At 39.8% G+C, this 23,921-nt stretch overlaps 1 protein-coding gene across 1 annotated transcript in view; it reads right to left on the reverse strand.

Moving 5' to 3' along the window:
• LOC124283991 (retinal guanylyl cyclase 2-like) overlaps positions 1-23,921 on the reverse strand; it is a 388,141-nt gene that overhangs the window by 26,465 nt on the left and 337,755 nt on the right. The window contains exons 14-15 of the mRNA XM_046720035.1: positions 12,032-12,206; positions 7,121-7,219 (exon numbers count right to left, since the gene is read on the reverse strand). Coding sequence (XP_046575991.1) covers positions 7,121-7,219; positions 12,032-12,206 — 274 coding nt within the window. The remainder of the gene's footprint in view (positions 1-7,120; positions 7,220-12,031; positions 12,207-23,921) is intronic.

Below are 23,921 nucleotides of genomic sequence, written 5' to 3' on the forward strand. Positions count from 1 at the left end.
TGTAATTAGATTAACGGACTGTAAGAAAGAAAGTTGTCAGTTGGTGACCATTATAACATTGGGCTTTTGGTAAACAGCAGCAATTAATCCACTATCTCAAACAGACATTTGTTTGGATAATGAATTGTCGACAAGGTGTACCCAAGGATCTGGGCCCCAACGAAATGCAAGGTGACAATAAGCATTGTCGTCTCTGAATGTTCTTAGGAACCATCCGAATTAAGCCAGAGAACCGCAGCTCACCAAGACGAGTGTGCTTTGGCCGAGCCCAGGGGGTCATGTAAATGTAAATGTCGGATGGATTCAACTCTACAGTACAACTCAGAAATTCAAAGTACAGTGTATTCAACAAGCAACCTCTGCATTTGTATTTGCCACAACGTTACAAAATAGGAGACCTGGAGGAACATAGAAATGTGAAAAACAGTCCTTACAAATTTAGCTATGTACCCTAAAAATGCTAATAGTTGCCTGATAAACTGCATTGTCATGTGAAATCAAATGTGTAACCATTAGAACATCTTAGCCCAGTTATGAACATATATGAATGATCCTACATGTCTTCAAGAAAACCCGCAAGGTTCATAGGATAGGCGCTGAACAGAAATGCAACCCTCAGTTATATATCACCCAAATGAAACGCCCAAAATATTCCTATAAATCATGAATGTCAAAGCGGACTTTTTCAGCAGGTGCAGGAGGTGGTAATTAACTGTTCTGTTCTGTGTGCATTTGTGGGCTAGCACTTGAAACTGTGAATGGGGGCATTGAAACCGTTGCGCAACAACTCGACTTGACATGCCAACTTGAAGCATGTGAAAGCCTCGAAATCGGCGTAAATCACGTAGGGTACGGGCCTATACTACTGTATGTCCACGGCACGTTCACGTTGCGGGTACAGCAACGTGCAGTGTACTTGGACAAAGTACTGTGACTATGTGTCCCAGTCTAACCAGCTGTGAATGGGTACCTCGTTAGAATGAGAATAACTCGGTGCGCCTAGTGGCTGCAAGAGTTGTATACTCCCCAGGCAGTTGAGCTTGATAATACGATGTGCCATGTATAAACCCAGATGATCGAGGGAAAAAATATCAGCGCCTTGAGCATGCACTAGTCGCCTGGATATGTGCGCTATATAAATATCCTATAATAATAATATGATATGTCTATGGTGCCATTGTTTCGTAGCACATTTCAGGTCATGAAAAACAAAGTTTCAGTTTGAAAGAGTTTCCCAAAAAGCAAGAAGCATACGATCCTACCATATCATGAAAAGCAGTATGTCTGCCTAGCCGTTCAGTGGTATAAAGCTTGTGAATATGCCACTCTTTTCATCCATACACATGAAGAGGAGAAGCCTTTCATTTGGGCTGAGATGGCAGATAGTGGGTATGCATTAAAGGCCATCTTGCGTCAGATTGGTTACTGCCACTCTGTCATAAGTACACCAATCCGGACCAAGGCCAGCGCAACCCACGAAGACCATGCCAGTGGCCCGTTATGTGAGGAATGAACCCAAGAGTAATCGTTTGAAGCGACTCTGAAGTCGGATCCATTGGTCAGACGAAAGCAGGTTCCTGGTTCATGTCACGGATGTTCGTCCGAGAGTTTGGCGGCACATTAAAACTACTTTTCTGCAGAGGAAGTTTATCCTATCTGTGTCATCCATTCACGTGGCCTATGCAAACCGCAAAATCTCCTCATTTGTCGTGCCAGGACAATACAGACAGACAGTTTTATTCAATATAATGGCTACTGGCCCAAAATATAATCATTTGTCATTGAACGATTGTTGGTTATCAAAACATTTGACAAAAGGAGAAATAAACATTTCTTGGTTCATCATACAATTTACAGACAAACATAGATCAATAGATATGATATCATTACTTGTACAGAAAATCGAAACTCTTTCTTCAATTGGTATATAGAGATTATTAACCGATCATTTTATTAACCGTGTGTTTCCGTATCATTAATATTATATATTAGGAATAAAAATTGTATTATGCGAGCCTTTGGCGGAAACACACGTGGTTAATAATCTCTTTATCATATAATGTCATTCTTATAATTACTCTAAAGAAAAGAAGCAAATCGAACGTGAATTTATATGAAGAGAATCGAGCATTCGAGTACGAATACTTAGCGGTACACCAAGGTGAAGGTCGTTCATGACGGCGGCATATAGTTGTGACCAGTTGCTATTACAGAGCAAACATAACCCACGCTTACAATACGATTTTTCTGTCTAAAAAGAACAACATAATCGGGCAGGGTTTTCCTGGCTGTGTTTCTAGTTTCAATGGCGGGTTATCGCCTCATCAATATCAGTTCCTGATACCTGACGGGATCGATTCGTCGTCTGTATTTTGATCGATACATCGACACCATCCTATAGATGGTTTCTGGTCGTTTAACCGGGTTGTTTCATCCCATATTTGGGGTTGTTTCACCCCTAATCAAAAGTTCCACCCACATAACTGTGTATACATAAACAAAGGTATTAATGATTAAATACTTTAAATCCTAATTAGGCAATGTTTTACAACAATCATGTAAGTGCTACTTGTGTCTGTGTTGAGATGGCACATAGGACTTCAGCTTATATCTTATCTAATCTCATCTCATCACGCTTAATGATAATAATAATAATAATAATAATAAAATTCTTGGTGGGTTCGACTAGGCAGCGTTTCCTGGGAGAAGTCCCATTCGCTGTCTGGGCTGCGTGTAGAGGGGGCGAGGGGCTGATGATGAGCCTTACCAGCCTGACTGCCAGGATCACCCGAACCCTCTCTGCTGCATACTATCTTTAATCTGTAAAACATAATAATAATAATAATAATAATAATAATAATAATAAGGGCCTGATGATGTACGCCTCTCCGTGGTGGGCCTAGATAAGGGAATTATATTCCCTGAACTAAACGTACATCACCCAGTTAGGGCTGACCCCCCGAAGCTGGTTTTTCACTGGGTTACCGACAAACTCCGCAGCCCAGTCTGCCTTCCTCCGGTAGTGACACCAACCACACTGGAGATGGGACTTGCCCCAGGGGAAGGCACAGAAGCCGACCAAGAATATCTTGGTCAAACCACCTTAAAACCACACTACTTGAGTGTGCGAGAGCGACAGGATGGCCTGAAAATCCACGTATCAATGGAAAGTCGCTGAAGCTGCATTGGGACAATGCCATGCCCATGTTTGCTTACCTGACGGAGCAAAATCTCCGAGATCAATTCCGGCGGCTTAAAAATCTCATGCCCCGTGAGCCAGTTCAACCCACAACTGGTGCCCGTCAGGAATCTTTGCATGAACAGAATGCTCAAGTGGCAGCATACCCAAAACTTCTAATGGACGTCCGTGTCAACCTCTTTCCTCTTGCTGATGGAAACACTTCCGGCATAGAGCCAATTGGTCCCGAAATTTCGGATGCTCACTCTTCCTCTTCCTCAGTTGCAGATCTTTCAGAAAATCCTGTATATATTTTGTTTCATTCTATTTATGATGAAATATGTGACATCCCTTTAAAAAAACGGAGGCCAATTCAACAAACACATGTATCTTTTCCCAAACATGAAATTAATTTATTAAATGACATTATTTCTATGAAACTTTCTGCGGACTGTTCATTACATGAAGTTAATGGCTGTGTCTATGCTGCCGCTCGAACCTTGGAGGAAATTCACACAGTTTCCAAAGAAAAAACATCTAATACTAAGAACAATACAAAAACCGGTTTCAAGTAAAACTAACGGAAACAAGAAAATACATTTCCTGGATAGAGCTGTGCCTGAAACTAAGATCATCAGGGAGTCCAATGTCAAAACGGCAAAAGACAATTTGGAGAAAATTAAAATTGCAGTTCAAGACTTTTTAGAAATAATGAAAAACACTTCTACAGGCAACTGAAAACAAAGGGTGATGGTGAGCATGATAAACGGCCTTCCATGGATGCCAATGAAAGGTTCTGGAAACAGTTGTGGTCTATACCCGGCGACTGTAACCTTGAGGCACCATGGGTCAGTGATTATGACCATGCAATGCATGAGAAAGTAACTAGGTCGTTTGTCTGTTACATCTCACCAGATTGCTTGAAAAGTGTCATCAAAAAGTTAAAATCTAATACAGCTCCAGGGCCTGATGGCATTCGAAACCGGTATTCACTGTTTCAATTCTCTTGTGGACACAGGTGATGTTCCTCCATGGTTCTGCAAAGGTCGCACAATACTTCTCCCCAAGAAAGGAGACTTGACTGATCCCAAAAACTTCCGCCCTATCACATGTTTGAATACTCAGTATAAAATATTCACAGGGTGTTTGACAAACCTCGTGTCATCTTACTGCTCTTCCAATGATATGATTTACAGAGAGCAGAAGGGGGCGAGAAAGGGATGTTTGGGGTGCAAAGATCAACTTCTTGTACAAAAAAAGATTTTGGAAGAGGCTAAAGCATATCACCGCAACTTCTCCATGTGCTGGATTGACTACAAAAAAGCATACGACTCTGTTCCTCACGAATGGATTCTGAAGTCTCTTCATTGTATTGACCTCCCTGAGCGACTACTTGATTTACTCAAGTCTTTAATGAGTTGCTGGTCGACTCAACTTGAGATGTACTCGCAAGGGCAGGTGCAGACTTCGGAATCTATTCCAATCAGAAGGGGAATTTTCCAGGGGGACTCCTTTAGTCCTTTGCTTTTTTGTTTGTCTCTAAATCCTTTGAGCTTTCTGCTCAATAAAGAGGAGGGATACCATCCCGGACCTCTCAGCACAGATCCCAAACACCACTTACTCATCTCCTTTACATGGATGACATCGAGCTCCTTGCCAAAGGAGATACCAATTTGAAAGAGCAGGTTCTCCTTGGCGTCCTTTTCTAATGATATTGGCATGACATTTGGACTCTACAAATGTAATACTCTTCATTTGAAACGTGGCAAGGTAGTTAATGATGGATCGGTCAAGTTACCAGGTGGAGGAGTTATTGACCATCTTGTGGAAGATCAGGCCTACACCTATCTTGGAATGCAAGTTCGAGACAAGCTCCAAAATGCCCAGATTCAAGAAAAACTTCGGGCCGAGTATAAATCTCGCTTAAAGAAATTCTGGAGCTCAGAGCTAAATGCTCGAAACAAGGTCAAAGCCACCAATACTTTTGCCGTGCCAGTCCTCTCCTATTCCTTTGGAGTAGTTGATTGGACAAAACAAGACATCCAGAGTCTTGACCGTCTGACCAGAAGGATCATGTCTGATAACAGAGCCCACCACCCTCGTTCCTCTCTCAACCGTTTATATATACCAATCAATTCTGGAGGTCGGGGTTTGATTAATGTGGAAGCTCTTCATGATAGCATTTTATTGTGTACTTTTGCCCATATTTATTTATCGGATGATCCTCTGGTGATGCATGTGAAGACTCATGATGAAAGCAAGGAATTCCACTGCTATTTTAAGCGTGTGAAGGTTGTTGGACAGAATCTGAGATTTGAGGTTGATTTTGTTGATGGCGATGTCCTGCTGTACTTCAGCTACAGGTGGTTGTATGCAATACCAGCCAATATGAATAAATTCTCAGTTGACTCAAAACAGAGGTTGATGATTGTTACATGGTTTATGATAGGAATTATATACCACACATGGGGATAATAATCTTTTGGTATTTCCTTTGACAGTGTCCTCCTCAATGTCCGTTGATAAAAAACATCACACTAAATCTATATAGAGGCAATCAGCTATACAAGCTAACAAATTGTGAAACAGAACAATTTCTTTCTAGCATCTTACAATGATGATAAGATGTCCGCTCACACAAGAAAATAGATGTTTCAGATTTTCTTTTTCCTAAGCAGTGGGAATAACAATGTGTCATGAGCTGCTTTAGCTACAGCATCTGCCTCCTATGGCTATATGACTTGGCAATCAGCAGCAGACGATGTCACACTCGACAGAAAAAGGATCACTGAACGGTTTTAAAATGCCGAGGATTATCGGATAACTTGCGGAGATCGGATGATGCGCCTAAGGCGTAACAAAGGAGTTGTTGTTTGATATATATTAAATCTGTTGAGGGAGTTTTGCCTCAGCAGTATAGATTAAACTCCTGTTTTTGATTCTTGAGGTAATAGTTGAATTCTCTGGTTGAATTCTGAATTCATCGGTCACTGTAGGTGGGGTACCTTGGAATAAGAGTAAAACTTTCATTTCTGCTGCTGGCATTGAGCTAGAATATGTCTTGTCAACATCCACCTTAGTATGGTGATCAACCTTCAGTTGTTGTCGATCTATAGCCCATTTTAATATTGTATTATTCTAAATAGTGGTGTATTAAAGTTACGTGCTAGTTTTAATTCTCTCACTGTGATATTCTAGTTGTTTAACTGTCCTTTGTGGACAGATTTTAAAATCGTAGTTTCCTATCGATACATGACTATGGTTTAAACCATATGGCTATAAACCATATGGCTATAAATCGTAACTCACTCACTCATTTGGAATTTTTACATCAATTTTGGTTCTCTCTTAGTGTCTCCAATAGCAGAGTGGCAGTAGCCAAGCTGACGCCCGATGGAGGTGATTGACATGTCAGCTGCATTTATACCCACTATTACAATATTAAATTAAAAAGTTCGAATAAATTAATGCAACGTTGCATTAAATCGACTCTCGCGTCCTCTAACGGCCGAACTTTATTTCATACGAACCCCATAGAGTTATGTCTCTTTGAGCGCTCTTTACGAATATCTTACAACTCCTTTGGAGACAGAACTCAGTCCTAGAGAAAATGACGCTAATGTCTGGCGCAAAAACACACGCGCAACTTGTTATTGAACCCAGTTGCGACAGTTATCGATGTACTGAGCAATTGTTTAAGGTCCATTTATTGCATCAATAGGAAGTTAAAATTTGCATATGCTCCAATATATAATATAGGCCAAAATATTGTCAAAAATGTGTAAAATTGTGCCTTTAAGTAAGTTCCATGTGTAAGTTTTGTTGGAATGTGTAGCAGGGAAATTCGTGTCGTGTGCTTATTTTCTGGATTTCTCTATGTAACAAACGGAGAGATTCAAATATTAACCACTGGTAAATCAGTTTCGTATATAAATGTATTACCTGAACCGGTGGATTCCATCCTGGAAGCAGTGTTGACTGTATCGCCAAACAAGCAGTACCTTGGCATTGTCAATCCGACGACCCCAGCGACGCAGGAACCTGGAGATGATATAGGAAAGGAAGTATTCTGATCATGTTTTGTGACATATATCCATTTCTTCAAGCATTTGTAGTACGTGGGGTCCATTTGTTGTTAATCATCTCGTTCAGCAATATTCTATCTGTATGACAATGGTCTGTAAACAATCGAGGCAATCAGACAATGCAGTGATTGATATCATGAACATCGATCTGCGCGATAGAATGACATACATCAGAGACGTCAGCATGTCTGACCACGCGATCCCTTTGCTTGTCCCTTACGACAAGCATGACTTGCTGAGGATCAGATCTTAAACGGTTCAAGTGCCACACAGAGGTGTTAGGTACAAGACAGTGTATAAGATTTACACGCGGCCTTATTAATTTTCAACATTGCCTGACAGTGAATATATCTTGGAATTGTTTTCTCTCCTAAATTGTCTTACACAAAGGCCTCAAGCAAGGAAAGCAGTTTCCTGTCAATAATTATCACAAACATCACAATTCATCAATCATCATAGTCTTTTATAACATTTTTATTCTGCGATAACTCCTATTTGTGTTATTGGGAACGACCTACTGCAATGTTATGAGCACATCAAATTGTGCCAGTCATTATTTCAGTACAAATAAATACAAAAACAACAACATGGTTGTGGAAGCGTCTTCCTGCAGTATCCCTATACCTCCAGCGCAGCCAAGTACTGTTGACTGATTAAACTGCATCAACATAGACTTGGCTTATCATATGACTTTTCCCACGTGAAACTACATGGGTATCTCATATATGAACAATATTATGTAACTATGGACAATATTATGTAACTATATGAACAATATTATGTAACCTGATCTCAAGTGGCAATATTCAAAATATTAAATGTTTGACGAAAAGTCAAAGTCTGTTCCATGAGCGGACCAGGTTGGGTTTTTATGATCGCAAATGAATCCTGTTGGTGGACTACCGAAAAGTCAGACTCGTTCTACCGGGACAATGCACCAGTTTACATGTTTGGAGTTCATAATGGCAATGCATCGCCATGGCATGCAGGTGCTTTAACTTATTCTGTATGTGACATCATCAAGACTTCGACCTCTTTCCATGCTTCAAAATAGACCTGTCCGGGAAGCATTATGCAAATGATGAATTTTTTCTGCATTCAGGGAATTTCCAAGCTGTATTGCAATGGGAATGTGTTTAGCCCCAGTGTACACAAATGCGAAAAAATGTCATTGGAAAATCATAATTAATAAAGATGCAAGGATTTCAAGTGTATAAACGACCTCTCACACCAAAATCATGTAAATCCTTCAAAATGCCGTGTTTTCACGTACAATCATAAGCTTTCTCCAGGTCGAAGAAAATTGATACTATGTGCTGTTTATTTACAATAGCATTTTAACATAGGATTCTAACCGTACTAAATGATCAACAGTACTGCGATTTTTCCGCAAATAACAATATTGAATATTTGTAATTAGTTTATTTGTTTCCAGATACCAAATTTATTTATTATTACCCATTCGTTCCATGCTTTTACAGACATAACTCGTTAAGGATATTGGTCTGTCAATTGAAGGATCAGTATGATCCCGGCCAGACTTTGGAATAGGAACTACAATGGCATTATGCCACGAAGTTGGGAAATTGTATCACAAATACTAGAAGTGTTTCCAAACGTGATTAGGGTAAATGCTTCAAGAGCTGATAGTGTATATTATCATATATATAATTCGAATCTCGGATGGGACTCAAGCCCCAAAGTACTAGAATCTGTACTTTACTAAGAAAGTGTAATCCAAAATATAACATATGTTACATTTGACCACTTTCTAAAATGGCATTGTATATTTCATCCTTATTTTACCTTTATTATTGCTCTGTCACGTATGATATTACGACAAGTATTTAGAGTTTTGTGCACAGACACAGCAACCTCAACATTTGTAAATGTTTTAACTGATAGCAAATTGAGAGATTGCTGCCTCCGTGCACATTCCACCAGGAGTGAACCAGTACGGAGACGAGTTGCATTCTTGACCTCGCCACAAATCCCATAGATAGCTTTTGAAACAGCAAACAGGTTTAGTGTAACCAGCCGAAAGTCCGTAGCTTCGATAACTACGAACCGAGCCCATAAGTCAACATTTGCAGAATAATTTGCAGTAGATACGCCTCTTTTTTTCATTCCGAGATGAAACAACTTCTGGGGATGCCGTGTTGAAAGGAAAATAATTCGGCATTCCTCCTCCCTACACGCCAAGGAGTGTCAACAGGAACGATGTCAAATAGCACCGGATCTCCAAGATGCTGACATCAGGGATACAGGGATGTTATACTCCAGCGACTATGACACAAAAAGCAATATTTGTATACCAATTAAATGTCAGAATGGTTCTTGCACATGACAAGAAATCGGACACATATTGAATTTGGAGGTCAACATCATCAGATTGGCCCATGAGCCAGCACCACCTGACATAGGACTCTAGGCAATTTAATATATTGATAATTTGGAAACTGAAAAGGCCAACCCCCAAATATGACTAAAATGTGCAAAAAACATCTTCATCATGCACAGGGCAGGGCGTGACTAGTCGATTGATAGAATCGGGTCAATTCTACCACCCGTCTACGTGAAATAAGGGTCAAAGTGGTGTGTTGGGCAAAAGAACGCTATTCCTGGAACCAGTGCTCTCAACCACCAGAATCCCGTCCTCCACCGCCACAGGGGCGCAACCCGCGGCGAACAGGTTGCCCAAATGGATACCAACTTGGACTCTTGTTCTAATCAATCTTTGCTTTCCCCCCTTAATTCCAAGCGCCGGGCAGGTTTCATAACAAGTACCGTATGGTATGACACGTGATAGGCGAGCCGATAATCTATCCACTACAACACGGACATGGTTTAAAACAGATCACTCATATGTTTTAAACACGGTTTGTATCTACAGTTGTGCTTTGTTACATATATAATTGTAAGATAATATACTCATGGTAAAAATGGTTGACACCCCCTATTAAATTAACGAAATTGTCAAATGAATTACACAATTTATCTTTTTCACTTAACCCATTTATGCATATCGTCCCTTTTTTGGGACGGGTACTTCTAAAAAAGTATTTCTCTCCTACTGTTGAAGATGTAAGTTCATTAGAATGTGTTTAAAACTCGTGTTGTTCAAATAGAAAAATTAAATGAAAATGGTTTGCATTTTTTCCATACTCAATTTTACGCCAACGTACGTCCCACAAATGGGAGTGAACTTAAATTAGGTAATATATTAGGCTTAGGTGGAGGAGATCAACCTCTTAAATCTTAAAATTGACTCTTTTCATTTGAAAGCTTTCATGGAATAAAACCGCATAAATACATAGTTTCATATAAATTTAAGAGGTTGGAGATAGATTTAAGAGTTTGATCTCCACCTAAGCCTAATAAATGACCTAATTTAAGTTCACTCATCTGCATATTGTCCCATTTATGCGTCGCACTTTTGCAGCGTAAAAAAAGTATGGAAAAAAATATTTACATGTAAAATGACACCTCATTCCTTTCATTGCTTGCCAAAAGAAACCAACTCACAAAATTTGATGAAAATCTAAGACCCTATGCATAAATGGGTAAATTTAACTGTTTTACATAATAGTTCTGGATGTCTATTGATGCATGGTATCACTGAACAGATTATATCGTAATATTGATACATCCAAAGTGCGGCAAAGGTAAATTAGTCAAAAATACGCAATATTTACATTGTATAATTCTGGAAAGACAACAAAACATAGGAGGGAGGTTCAGGTGCTGTTATTGTAACGATAGTCTACATAGTAATGCATGTTTGTGTTGACAGTCAGTAACGCGTGGCTCCACATTTCGCCTCAATAAGGGCGGCAACTGTTCGTGACATACTGTCAACCAGCTTGTTGACGTCTGCTGCGGCCACAGCGTTCCATATTTGAACCAAACAATGACCCAAAACGGCGGACGTTGTCGTCCTGTGACAGAAAGTTGTTTCCATACACTTGGCGAGCATGTGGGAGAAACGTCTGCTCAAAGACTTGGCGGTATGTCCCTTGGTTGTCGTTTCTTTCTAGGATCAAAAGTTCAATTTTACCGTTGTAATGGATGTCGCCCCTTACGAGAACTCAACCACCTCCACTGGTCACAACATCATCTACACAATCATCCCTGAACCTTTCTCCTTGTAATCTGCGCACACGCACTCGTCCATCTACCCGATGAAGCAGGAAACGCGATTCGTCTGTGTAAATGACGTAACGCCAATGTTGCAGTCTTACGTTGCGGTGCATGCTATCTATTCACGGCTCAAACGCCTGTGATTGTAGGTTAATTTGGGTCGTCAGAGAGGTCTTCTAGCCCTGTAGCCCCGTTGTTTCCCAAACAAACCATAACATGAACTCTTCTTTGGTATGGCAGTTTGTTCTTTTATTCGTTGCACTGTTCTTTTGGAAACATTAAGTTGTTGAGCAATGCCGCCATTCGAAGACCCCGCCATTGCCATTCCAACGATTTGATTCCAGATGCTTAAAGGTGTTGGCCTTGGCATTGGTGTATTTTATTGATATTCACATCTATGTCCTGTTCAATAGCAAATTATTGCATCTGAAGACATTTTCTCACTGAACCCTATTTATACACAAAACCACCCACGAATATTGCAAGTAGTGCCATTTTCACACAAAACAGGCATTGCACGATTTTTATCGTTTATATTATTTTTGTCAAGTAGCTATCTGCTTTTATATGCCAAGAATAAGGCAGTAGGAATGACGCTTTTCGTTTGTTTTTATAAATTGTCACTCACCTGAATGTAACCCAATTCTTAATCTCATCGGGACATCAGGCATATGACGTATGGTGAACTTTCCGCACTGACTCAAGAGGTCAAGCGCCATAGTACTGATTTCACCAGCATGCCTGTTACCGTTCCTCACTGGCAATCCACTTGATACCATGTAAGCATCTCCTATTGTTTCCACCTGAAAACCATAAACAATATAGCTAGTGAGTCTTTAAAATTGGGGTCTTCTTTCAATGGATGCAAACGAACCGCATTTAGAGATACACATAAAGGGTGAACGTTACATTATGAACAGTATTCGTATCCAGTGCATATGTACTCTAGAAAGACTAACGTTTAATAAGTAAGGGATTGGTCAAATTAGTTTTAATAAGGACAAATGTCTGCAAAATTCAAGTCGCGTAGATCATAATTGGGTGTTGCTACTGTGGTATTATGAATTCTTTATGGCATACTGATACATCAGATTAATTTGAGTCCCCTTGGCATTGCCACGCATTCAACCTGAGGAGATGAGTGAGTGAGAAAGTGAGTGAGTTCAAATTTTAAGTGGCATCGGCATTATTTCAGGTATAGAGCGACAAGTCAAATCAATTATTCGCTTGAAGACCACTAGTCCATATGCAGAGAAAGTAGATATGTACATATTACAGTAGTACATGCCGTCATTTGAATTACATTATTTTAGTATAGTATATAAGTTTATCATCCAAAACTGTGTTCCACAGGAGATATCGCTTGTGTGAGATCAAACGATATCTCCTAGGAGACAACGTTTTGACAGTAGATTTTGTACAATGCCCTGACAATGCTATGACGTCTCATAAGAATATATACAACATTTAAAAAATCTGGTAAATTTCCTTTGAATGTTTCGGGACTTACGTATCCTCTCTGGAGGACAATAATTTTACGACACTTTAACCCCCTTAGAGGACACAGTCACTAACAATATCAGTTACTAATTTATACCACCATCTATGAAATACCAATGATGAATATACAAAACTAATTGTTCAAAATGTGTGAGGGATGAGTTAAGATTTTATTTTCGGCAATATGTCAGCCTTATCGTGACTAAAAACAAGTCATAATTCCGGAACAGATAAATGTAAACAATAAAAACCTGTCAGCGAAGAGCAGTAACAATCAACTAGGATAGCACAGATATGAACATGAAACTAGCATGTAAATCTAAGATATTTAAGTTACAGAAGACAATACAATAAAAAAGAGACTATACATTGCCAACAAATGAAGCTAGATCACCATGCTAGAGACCATGGGGACTTACAGTACATTTGCTTTATGCATGGACCCTAGCTGGATTAACACCATCCTTTCAGCTATTAGCAATTTAAGATAAACTAGCCATAAATTAAAATAACATGTATACAACGATTGAAGTGAGTGAGGGAGTATGGTTTTACGCCGCGTTTAGCAATATTGCAGCAATATCACGGCGGGGGACACCAGAAATGGGCTGAACACATTGTACCCATGTGGGGAATCCAACCCGGGTCTTCGGCGTGACGACCGAACGCTTTAACCACTAGGCTACCCCACCGCCCCATACTACGATTAAAAATAGTCGTAGTTTCAAATTTACTTTAAATGTTTTGGGACTTACGTACCCTCTCAGAAGAACAATACGTTTACAATACTTTAGCCCCTTCGAGGACACAGCCTTTAACAATATCAGTTGCTAATATATACCACCATTTAAAAAATACCATTTATGTATATACAAAACACACTGCTCAAAATGAGTGATTGATTTTAAGTTACATCGACAATTTTTCAGCCATATCGCGACTAAAAACAAGTTATAATTCCGAAACAGATAAATGTAAATTATAAAAACCTGTCAGGGAAGGACAGTAAAAACAACTAGAATAGCACAGATATGAATATAAAACTAGCATGTAAATCTAAGATATCTAAATTACAGAAGACAATACAATATAAAAAGAGGCTACATATTGCCAACACTGAAGGTAGATCACCATACTAGGGACCATGGGAACAGTACATTTGCGTCCTGCATGGACCCTAGCTGGATTTACATAATCCCTTCAGCTATTAGCAATTTTAGATAATCTAGCCATAAATTAAAATAACATATATACTACGATTAAAAATAGTTTTAGATATACTTTGAATGTTTTGGGACTTACGTACCTCTCAGGAGAACAATAATTTTACAATAATTTTAACCCCCTTTGAGGGTACTCAAAATGTATCTAATAATTATATTTCTTTTAAAAAAACCCCATTAAATGATAATTAATTAACATGATAAAAAAGACCCTTACTTGTTTTGACACTGAAGTATTTATCCCCTGTGATGGAAAAATCAATACAGTCAAGCAGGACATGCTTGACTGTGATTCGTTCATCACAAGGGATACCGAATGGAGGATCCTCATCAGTTAATAGGTACTCAGGAGTACACTTTGTGGCCAATGCAATATCGTCGCATGATGGCCTCTTCAAATCTGGTAGGTGTAACCGATTGTTGGTTTTATTTGATGTAATTTATTGATACCCACTTGAGTGTCCCACTTGGCTATGGAAAGCCAGACTTTTTGCCAGAAGACCAGTTCAACGTCACGTCGTTCTCTACATCAACGTGATGTGGTCTTTGGAGCATGACCTTACGTTGCACGTGTTTGAAAGGTCTTCCTCCAGCAAAAAAATGTTCAGTTGTTACCTTCTCGTTCACCGGATCATTGGTGACCAACTCGTGTTATTCCGGGACAAGCCGAAAAGCGACTCGTGACCCTCTCGAAGGATTTCATATTGGCGCATGAACATCAGAACTACAGGAACGATAACTCTATTCTTGTTTGAGTCCAATGATACTTAATATCACCGAAGTACTCATGCATTGTATTGCTGTTTATGCTTTAAAGAATTAAACCTTTTTGATTCAACTAATAGAAGGAGAAAAAACTTATGTGTTACAGACTTATTCTGACGTAATTATTACCAGATTTCTCCTTATATTTTCAATTATATTTCTAAATAGGGTTTGATAATCACAAATGGGATTTGTTTTATTAAATATGTAAATAAATTTATAAAAGCTACATTAAATCCCAAAGCAGAAACTCAAAAATGACTTTAAAATATTTCTGAAACTGAACATTTGTGTAACCTTTCTGTCATACCCCAAGTGGAACTTTAAATGAATATCAGAAAAATATATGAATGACCCCCCAAAAAAGTCAGACTAAATTATACCAAGAGATGTGAAACATATGCCCAATGTTAAAGACTAAAGTTGATTAGTTACATACAGATATATGTCTAATATTATTGTTTTGAAACTCGTAGCTTTTTATAATTACATTTCTTAAAATTGTTGGACGCCCATGTACAATCTCCATAGCAAGCCCGCAAGATCGTCAGAAATACCCTCAATTGGACCCATGAGAGCCATTATGGCAACAAACGCACGTGCCTGTATTTGAATCTCTCACCGTCAATCGCATGATTCTTATCAAAAACTTCATTATAGGCAGCAAAATCCAGTTAGCAAAGTTCTTTGTTCTTTCAACATGGCGATATATATGTTTCATGATTTTTAAAACAATGACATAATACCATAACGATTTAAGTACTCGGGATTATTTTTACCAAAGCACCGCAGTCATTTACGCGCGTTCTGATTGGTTTGTCGTATTTTGCACATAACAAGCATCGATAGGGGGGCGAGTCTTCTTGGTGGTTACGGAAAGAGGCGAGTGGTGACGAATGTCACCGGATTTGTCCCCAATTGAACATCTATGGGATACTCTTGATCGACGCTTGCGCCAACGTAATCCGCCACCTCAGACACTACAAGAACTGCACACAACACTTCAGCATGTGTATCAAAACATTCCTCAAGGCAGCATTCGGCATCTCCTTTCTTCAATGGGTGACCGCTGCCAAGCTGTTATCGATGCTCATGGTGGTCACACCAGATACTGACATTTTACTCTGAACAAGTGGCTTTAATAGCCCTCTGCGGTTTCACCAAACACTTTCTGGATAATAATATTTTGGAAATTTGTAAAGTGATGATTTTACTGTAACTGAGTAATGATGTCATGTTTGAATCAGTAATATGCACTCAGTAAGTAAACTCCAAAACAGCATGTCAAGTTTTTATTTTTGAAGAGTATATATATGTATATACATATATATATAATATATGAGTCCACATATTTCTTCTTGCCAAATCTCCTTTATATCTGCACAAGATCTTTCGCCGTTCAACGGCTCTTCAGGTGTAAAATGAAAGCTTTCATTATATATATATACAAATGATTTCTGCAGGTGCATAGGCCATAAATACATAAAATATGAGTCCAGATATTTCTTCTTGCCAAATCTCCTTTATATATATACTAGCCATATAAAGAAACTGTACACACAGAAAGGTCCTTCAGAATTGGAATACAACACAGAAAAGACGACATGATGTAGATACTTTATAAGCTGAAGTATCGGGCCTCAACAACATGTCAAAAGAACATGAACAATATCCGTAACGATGACGTCAGAAGTTCAAAATTGAGTCGGGGGTCACACGTCGAAGTCACAAAGTCAATAATGGGTATGACCACCATGCGCGTGACGCACAGCAGTGCATCGACGACGCATAGAGGCTACCAAATTTCCCCTAATGAAGGCCTGGGGAATGGTTTGGGACGTGGTCACTGCCGTCTGGAACCTGTGTCTGATATGAGTCACCCGAATCCATCTGTCCTGTCTTGGCGTCGTTACTCGGGGACGCCCAGAACGTGGGTGGTCGGCGACGTCATTACTGTTTCCCTAACGCTTGACCAATGCAGATATCGTGTTACGATGGCATTGGAAATGTGCTGCCACCTGTTGTTGGCTCATGCCTGCTCGAACCATTCCAATGGCTTCATGACGTTGAGCACGTTATTCTTGGCATGATGTGCATGTGACTTCTCATGTGAATTTGTGAACGTTTGAATGACCAAAGATCAAGCTTTCGACAGTGACAGCAATTTCTGAGTTTCACATGTTGTGTGCAGCTGCACAGGCTGCACGTACAGTAACACATTGCAAGTCCATAGGCCACCATCAATGACGTCACGTCGCCTGGCACCTGCATGAGCGTTTGATTGTCTCCAATACTTGCTATGTTCACACCTTTATTTATGCATAAAGACGCTGTCGGCCTATCTTTATATTTTCTGCGTGCACAGTTTCTTTATGTGGCCAGTATATATATATATATATGAAAGCTTTATAATCAGAGTATGGGATGAGAAGTGGTGTCAAAGATTTGTTGAGTGCCATCTTAGCAGCAGAATCGGCCATTGGCCAACACAGGACGATGTTGTATTGGCCAGTAGCAAGATCATTATTAAATTCAATTATTTCAATTAAAAGTGGATGTTGCGAAGACAATTTTTTAGGGCCTGGAGGCAAGAAAGAGAGTCTGAAAACATTATATACTGTGTATATTTAGGATGTTTATTAATACTGAAAGGCAAAAGAAATGTCGTAATATTGGAAATGACATTTAAGTATCAATGGAATATTTGAACCTATTTTTTTAATTAATACGCCACTGAAATGCAGTACCGACTTTCATCAGAGAAGATAACCCCTCTCCATTGTCCCCCACGACAGTTTTGCCGCTGTTGTGTCCACTTGGATACGTTCCCGGCGGTGACGTTGGGTGAATATGGGTCTCCTGGCAGGACATCGACAAAACAGGTTCCTGGCTTGGAGACGTCGCCGAATGGTAGGTCACTGACTGGTCGCTGGTGGTTTCCTATGGTCACCCAAGCTGTTTCTCTGGCCCTTGCGAATAGGTCTTGCACGTGTTGATGGACGATATGACGGTCCTGGCGACGTGTTGTTACACGGGGTTGACCACTACGTGGACGGTCATCAGTGCTGCTGGTGGCGTTGTATCGCACTCTAAGACGTTATACCGTTCGTACGCTGCAACTGAAGTCATTAGCAATGACTCGAGCATGACCAGCGTGCAGACGTCCAATAGCTTGTTGTGGTTGATCTCTCGTTAACCTAGTCATAGCTGCTGTGTTCAGAAAACAAGTGAACGATTGCCATTCAAGCCGGGAATTTATGCCTGAATGCATTTATGATGCACGTGCATCTCGATTTCAATGTTGTGTTTGTGGGAACTTTTCCCTCTCCAAAAAACCAAAACATTTCTAACGTCAATCTCAAACAATACTTTATTGGGCAATGCAGGCTATACGACCACGATTCATGTTTCCTCAAACTTGACTTCTGGTGTATATTTAAAAAAATAGGTTCAAATACTCCATTGATACTCAAATGTCATTTCTAATATTACGACGTTTCTTTTGCCTTTCAGTATATATACTACTAGCAAAAAATATGGAAACACCCTAACATTTGATAGTCACATGCACTTCCACATGCACGAGGCTGTTGTATTTGGGCGTATGAATCAAACATGGTGCTTGTGTGTTTCAGCACCCTTGTTTTTCGCTGTTTTGACAATGTTTCATTTCACTCAAACTCAACGAATGTTAAATCAGTTGCTTCACCGCATGTTCTAACATGTCGTTTGAAGTGCCCATTAGGCATACAAAATAATTGCATTTACCTTAAATGACCTCACCACCTTTAAGTTCATATTATGACTATCAAAGATTTGTGTGTTCCCATATTTTTTGTTTGTAGTGTATTTAAGAGCTGTCAATATGGCGTTAGCCCCTGCTGTGAACATAAAGCTGTTTTCTGGTAATCTGGAAGATATTGTTCTGGATCCAATGACAGTAGCACAAACAACTGCGCCACCATCCTTGAACCCATCTGTAAATAAAGATCTGTATGTATCATAATTATTACTTAATTGATTAAATTCATGTCTATGCTGTAAGTCATTTGTTTCTGACTGTTTTAATGTGGTCAATGTAAGGTCGACCTGGGGTTTTACTAATTGCCAAGGGGGAGAAAGAAAGAAGACGGTAAGGAGATATAGTCTCCAGCTCAATGGCAGCAGCAGAAATTAATGGTTTGATAGTTATCCCAAGAGGTGGGACAAGAGAAGATTTTGTATCATACCGATCCTCAGAAAGAGGATCAAAACAGAACTAACTGTAAGCAGGGTTAAACTCATTATGGTATAGTTTTGTAATATACTAAGCAGCAAAAGAAACGTCAGTTTGGAAGTTTCCTTCGCATAAACGTATAACTGTAAACTCATTTAATGTTTTGATTGTATATTTTTGACATCTCCAACTTTATCTTAGCAAAGACATTCCTTCCCAAACTCAGAATTGAACCCAATTTTTTTTCTCAAAAACACAACCTGATCTCGGAGATGGTACGATGTTTTTCCATGTTTTTCATGCAACTCATGCAGCACATGCTTTTCACAAGGACCAGCCCTATAAAACGCACCCCCAAACCCGGTTGAAACATTCACATTACAACGTCAGCAGCGTGCCGCGACTCACGACAGCTCAGAGGAACCAGGCGCAAGGAAGACTTGAAGCTGGCCACATTGCATAAGCCGTTGCCACCCACTTCCAGGTCAACGTTCGGACCATCTACAGGCTGCAGCAACGTTTCCGGGCCACCAGCACCACAAATGATCGCCCCCGTACTGGCAGACCAAGGGTCACCACAAGACAACAAGACCGCCATGTTGTGCGACAGCATGTACAGAATCCCTTCATGCAGGCATCCGAAACAGCACGCCACAATCAGTACTGATACAGTACGCCGACGGCGGGAACCTCCATTGCAGTTGACCTTACCGTGGACCTATCCTCACCCCTCGTCATCGGCGTGAACGTCTACAGTTTGCCCTACAACACAAAAACTGGCGATACAGGCAATGGAGAACTGTTCTGTTCACAGATGAGAGTCGGTACTGCGTATCAACTGCAGATGACAGAACAAGAATATGGCGACGACGTGGCCAGCGTTACTCAGACCAATGTGTTATGGAAAGAGACTCATGGGGAGGTGCAAGCATCATGGTATAGGATGGAATAGACCTGAACCAGAAAGTGGGTTCTGTGGTGTTCCTTGGTCCAGGGAGAGGAGGTGGCATCACAGCTGTGCACTACATCGACCAAGCTCTCAGACCCCACGTCATACCACATTTCGCACGTCACCGGAACAACATTTTCCAGCATGATAACGCCCGGGCCCATACTGCCAGAGCTACACAGGACTTCCTACAGCACAACGGTGTCAACATTATGCAGTGGCCAGCCCTTAGTCCTCATTTAAACTCAATTGAACATCTTTGGGATGAAATTCAGAAGAGACTGAATAATGTCATACCAAGGCCGAACACAGCCGATTTATTGCGCCAGGCCTTTCCCAGAGTGTGGTTCCATGTGCCAATGGCCTTCAACAATCGATTGGTGCACTCCATGCATAGACGCTGTGCTGTAGTTAGTGCCGCCCGTGGTCTGAATGGACTGCAAACGTTCACGTAATGTCTTGAAATTGTGCTGAGTTATTCAATGCTATGTCAAGATATTGTACACAAAAAATGTTTTTGATCCACTTATTATGTCCATTTCTGTAATGATTTGATTACAGTGCCTATTTAATTTTGAATTCATATTGACTTCTCTTTTTTGGCTGCTGAGTATACATTGTAAAGATAACCTGATAGGGCGATATTTTAACGATGGCTCATGGACCTGGATGTAAAGACTGACAATAGGAGAGGCTCTGAAAGTTCAAAGACAAAACCCTAGACCTTAGTGGTAGACCTTGGTTGTGTGTTTTAGGTATTTAATATGTGACAGAAAGGTTATAGTCCGTTTGACTTAATTTGAGACCGATGAAATGCTCACTAACACAAAATCTAATAAATGCAACAAAATCAAACATTGCATAGTCACATGAAATCGACAGACCAACTCGATGATTTGTCTCATAATTTTGGTCACCCGAATAAAAAGGTTGTTTAACAAACGATCACTAAATTGTTGTCACTTTTCGCTGATTCTTACGAGGGAGGACCACTTGCTGGTAGAACAGCCAGGTCTCAAATGAAGTCAAACGGACTATATGTGCGAGTCAAAGATGACACCAAGGAACTTTGATGGAAGTGCCATTTAAAGATAATTCAGGGTTTTTATGCGCTTTGTATTTTCTGCAGAAGTGTATGCAATTTGTTTTGTATTTACAAAATTTCGACCCGTTCTCAAGGCGCCATTTATGAATTTTGTTGAGACAGATTTGTAACTGGTTCGCATGTTTTTGCCACTACAAGAAATATTAACATCATCCTCGAAAAGGAATCCATTGATAGGCCATTTATAATAATACTCAATATAGTGACAGACAAAATACTGTCTAGTGGAACACCCTGATCCTGACTGTAATGGTCACACAGGTAGACCCCACTCTGACGTGAAATATTTTGTCTGATAAAAACTGTGACATAAAAACAGGTAAAAGACCTCTCAAACCAAATTTTTATTGTCCAAAAATAGTTTTCTACTTATAGAAATACATGTTAGCTAGTTTTAACTCATTTTGTGATAATCTAGTAATTTTACTGTCCTTCGTTGACAGGGTTTTATATAATATATGTATGTATTATGAATTTAGAACTAGTTTTAGTCACCATTATACCATCATTACAAACACATAGACTTTCAGAAATGAAACCCTCTAATATTTTTCCCTTGGTATTAATACCATTACTTCCCCATAAAGGACTATATCAATTCAAATCCCCCATGAGTATGTGAGTCTGAGGGAGCTGGCCATATAGAGATTGAAGTGTAGATTTCTTGGGGTTTGAAGATGGAGGGATATATAAAGGGCATGCAGTAAATGCATTGTGCCGGACTGCAACAGACTGAAGATAAGTAGTAAGATGAAGCAAATATGTATAATACCCGGAGGAGAAAAGGAATGGTGAGAATTGTACTGACGTAAGTCTAATTTATCTGTATGTGAAAGTAATGTTTCTTGGGGACAGAAAACCAATGGTTGAAAATCTTGTACTAATAATTGTATTTCATTTAAATGTCCCTAAGTCCTCTGCAGTTCCACTGTATTAGTGTGTTATTTGTCATTTATTGAAGGAGGCGTAACCGAGGATGGAGTTTTCCCTTTCTTTTTGGGCGAGTGACCACTGGTGTGGCCATTAGTGCTTACGTGGGCGGATACTGCCGTATCCATATCCTTAAGCAACCCATATTATTGAAGAGTTGTATAGGATCTTTGAGTGACTTTGACACTCGTTCAGTTTCATTTTACTTTTTAGGAATTTCAACATTATTTTGAGCTGAAGCTTTTCAGTTTCTTTCTGATGATGTTGATGCTGTAGAAGTTGATTTTGAAGCTGTAGCAGTAGATTTTAAAGCTGGAGCTCTTTTTCCAATATCAGAAACTTTCTCTGGTGGGTCTCCAATGGCCCAATTGACCGAATTGGGCAACCTGTTTGCCGTGGATTGCACCCCGGTGTTGGCGGAGGATGGGAGTCTGTTGGTTTAGGGCAAAGGAGCGTTCCTATGCCCAGAAGGCGATGGCTCATGGGCCAATCTGCTGGAGTAATTATTTATAATTATTCTGCTGGAGTATATCATCCAAGTATCCTTGGTGCTTCAAGTCGGAAATACACTTGTTATGAGCATTGTCTACATGATTCTCCGCAGTGGGTTGGGAGCTTGGATGACGAACGAATATACCAAGAATCATGGAATACCAAACCCCAAACTAAGAAACTAAGCGTTCACTGGAAAATGATCATCAGCAACGACCATTTATACTCATTGATTATCGGCCACGGTTTTTGGTTATCGAGATTCTCCTTTAAAATTATATCCCATTCTAACAGATACTGGCAAAATCATTAAAAAGTGTTGGCGTTTTATACACGCAGTTAGCCGCATTGAGCTAATAGTGCTTTTTGAGACAATCGTGGGTAGTGTGATTCAACTGCATATTGGGGTGTGTTTTGACGATTGATTCAGCAAACCCCTTAAACAATATTGAAAGGGAATACAGTTCAAACAATAGTTATTTGTTACAATTCAAGATTTATCATTAGGTAAGTCAGTAACTTAGAATATGTAAGGGGGTGCTTAAAAAAGATCGATGTGAATATATTTCTACGAAAATTGTAAAAAAACGAATAAACCATGGCATGTTTTAATTTGGACAAGCCTTACACCATTATTCCGATAGTTTCATACAAAAAGAGCTATCTTTTTGCATCTTTCATTGTAGAGTTATGAAGAGAATAAGCCACATAATCATAAACAAAGAAAAGTTTTATCCTAATGTTACATTGATGTCAAACAGTTGCACGTGTTGTTCACATTACGATACAGTCAAACCGTCTAATTGTTGTTGATCTATTCATGACGTTGTTTAAATGTCAAAATCAGTCATTTTATGGTTTTGTCGATAGAGCGTTAAATTCTGACATAGAAACCGAGATCTTTTAAACAATTATTGGAAATTAGGCGAGATATATACTATTATTATTATGATCTATTTATATAGCACCGAGTTCCAGCTAGGCTGCTCACAGGCGCATTGTTTTTCCCTCGATCATAGGATGTCAGTCTCAATGGCACTTCGTCTTATCAATCTCAACTCCCTGGGGATCATACAACTCTTGCAGCCACTAGGCGCACCGAGTTAATGTGGCTTTCCCATCCTTTCGCGTTACCCATTCACAGCTGGGTGGACTGGGATACATAGTCACAGTACTTTGTCCAAGTAACTGCACATTGTTGTTTCCACAACTAGGTGTTTGTGCGTGTTCATGTGGCCACCACCTTGTCATATACCAACGGATTCGTGGGCTGTCAACAACTAGGGGTTGTGACAACACTGAAAGAGTCTGCACACAAAGTTGACTCCAAGGTTTTTA

Source organism: Haliotis rubra, unplaced genomic scaffold (genome assembly GCF_003918875.1).
Source record: "Haliotis rubra isolate DU_JTF1 unplaced genomic scaffold, ASM391887v1 Scf327, whole genome shotgun sequence".
NCBI classification, from domain to species: domain Eukaryota; kingdom Metazoa; phylum Mollusca; class Gastropoda; order Lepetellida; family Haliotidae; genus Haliotis; species Haliotis rubra.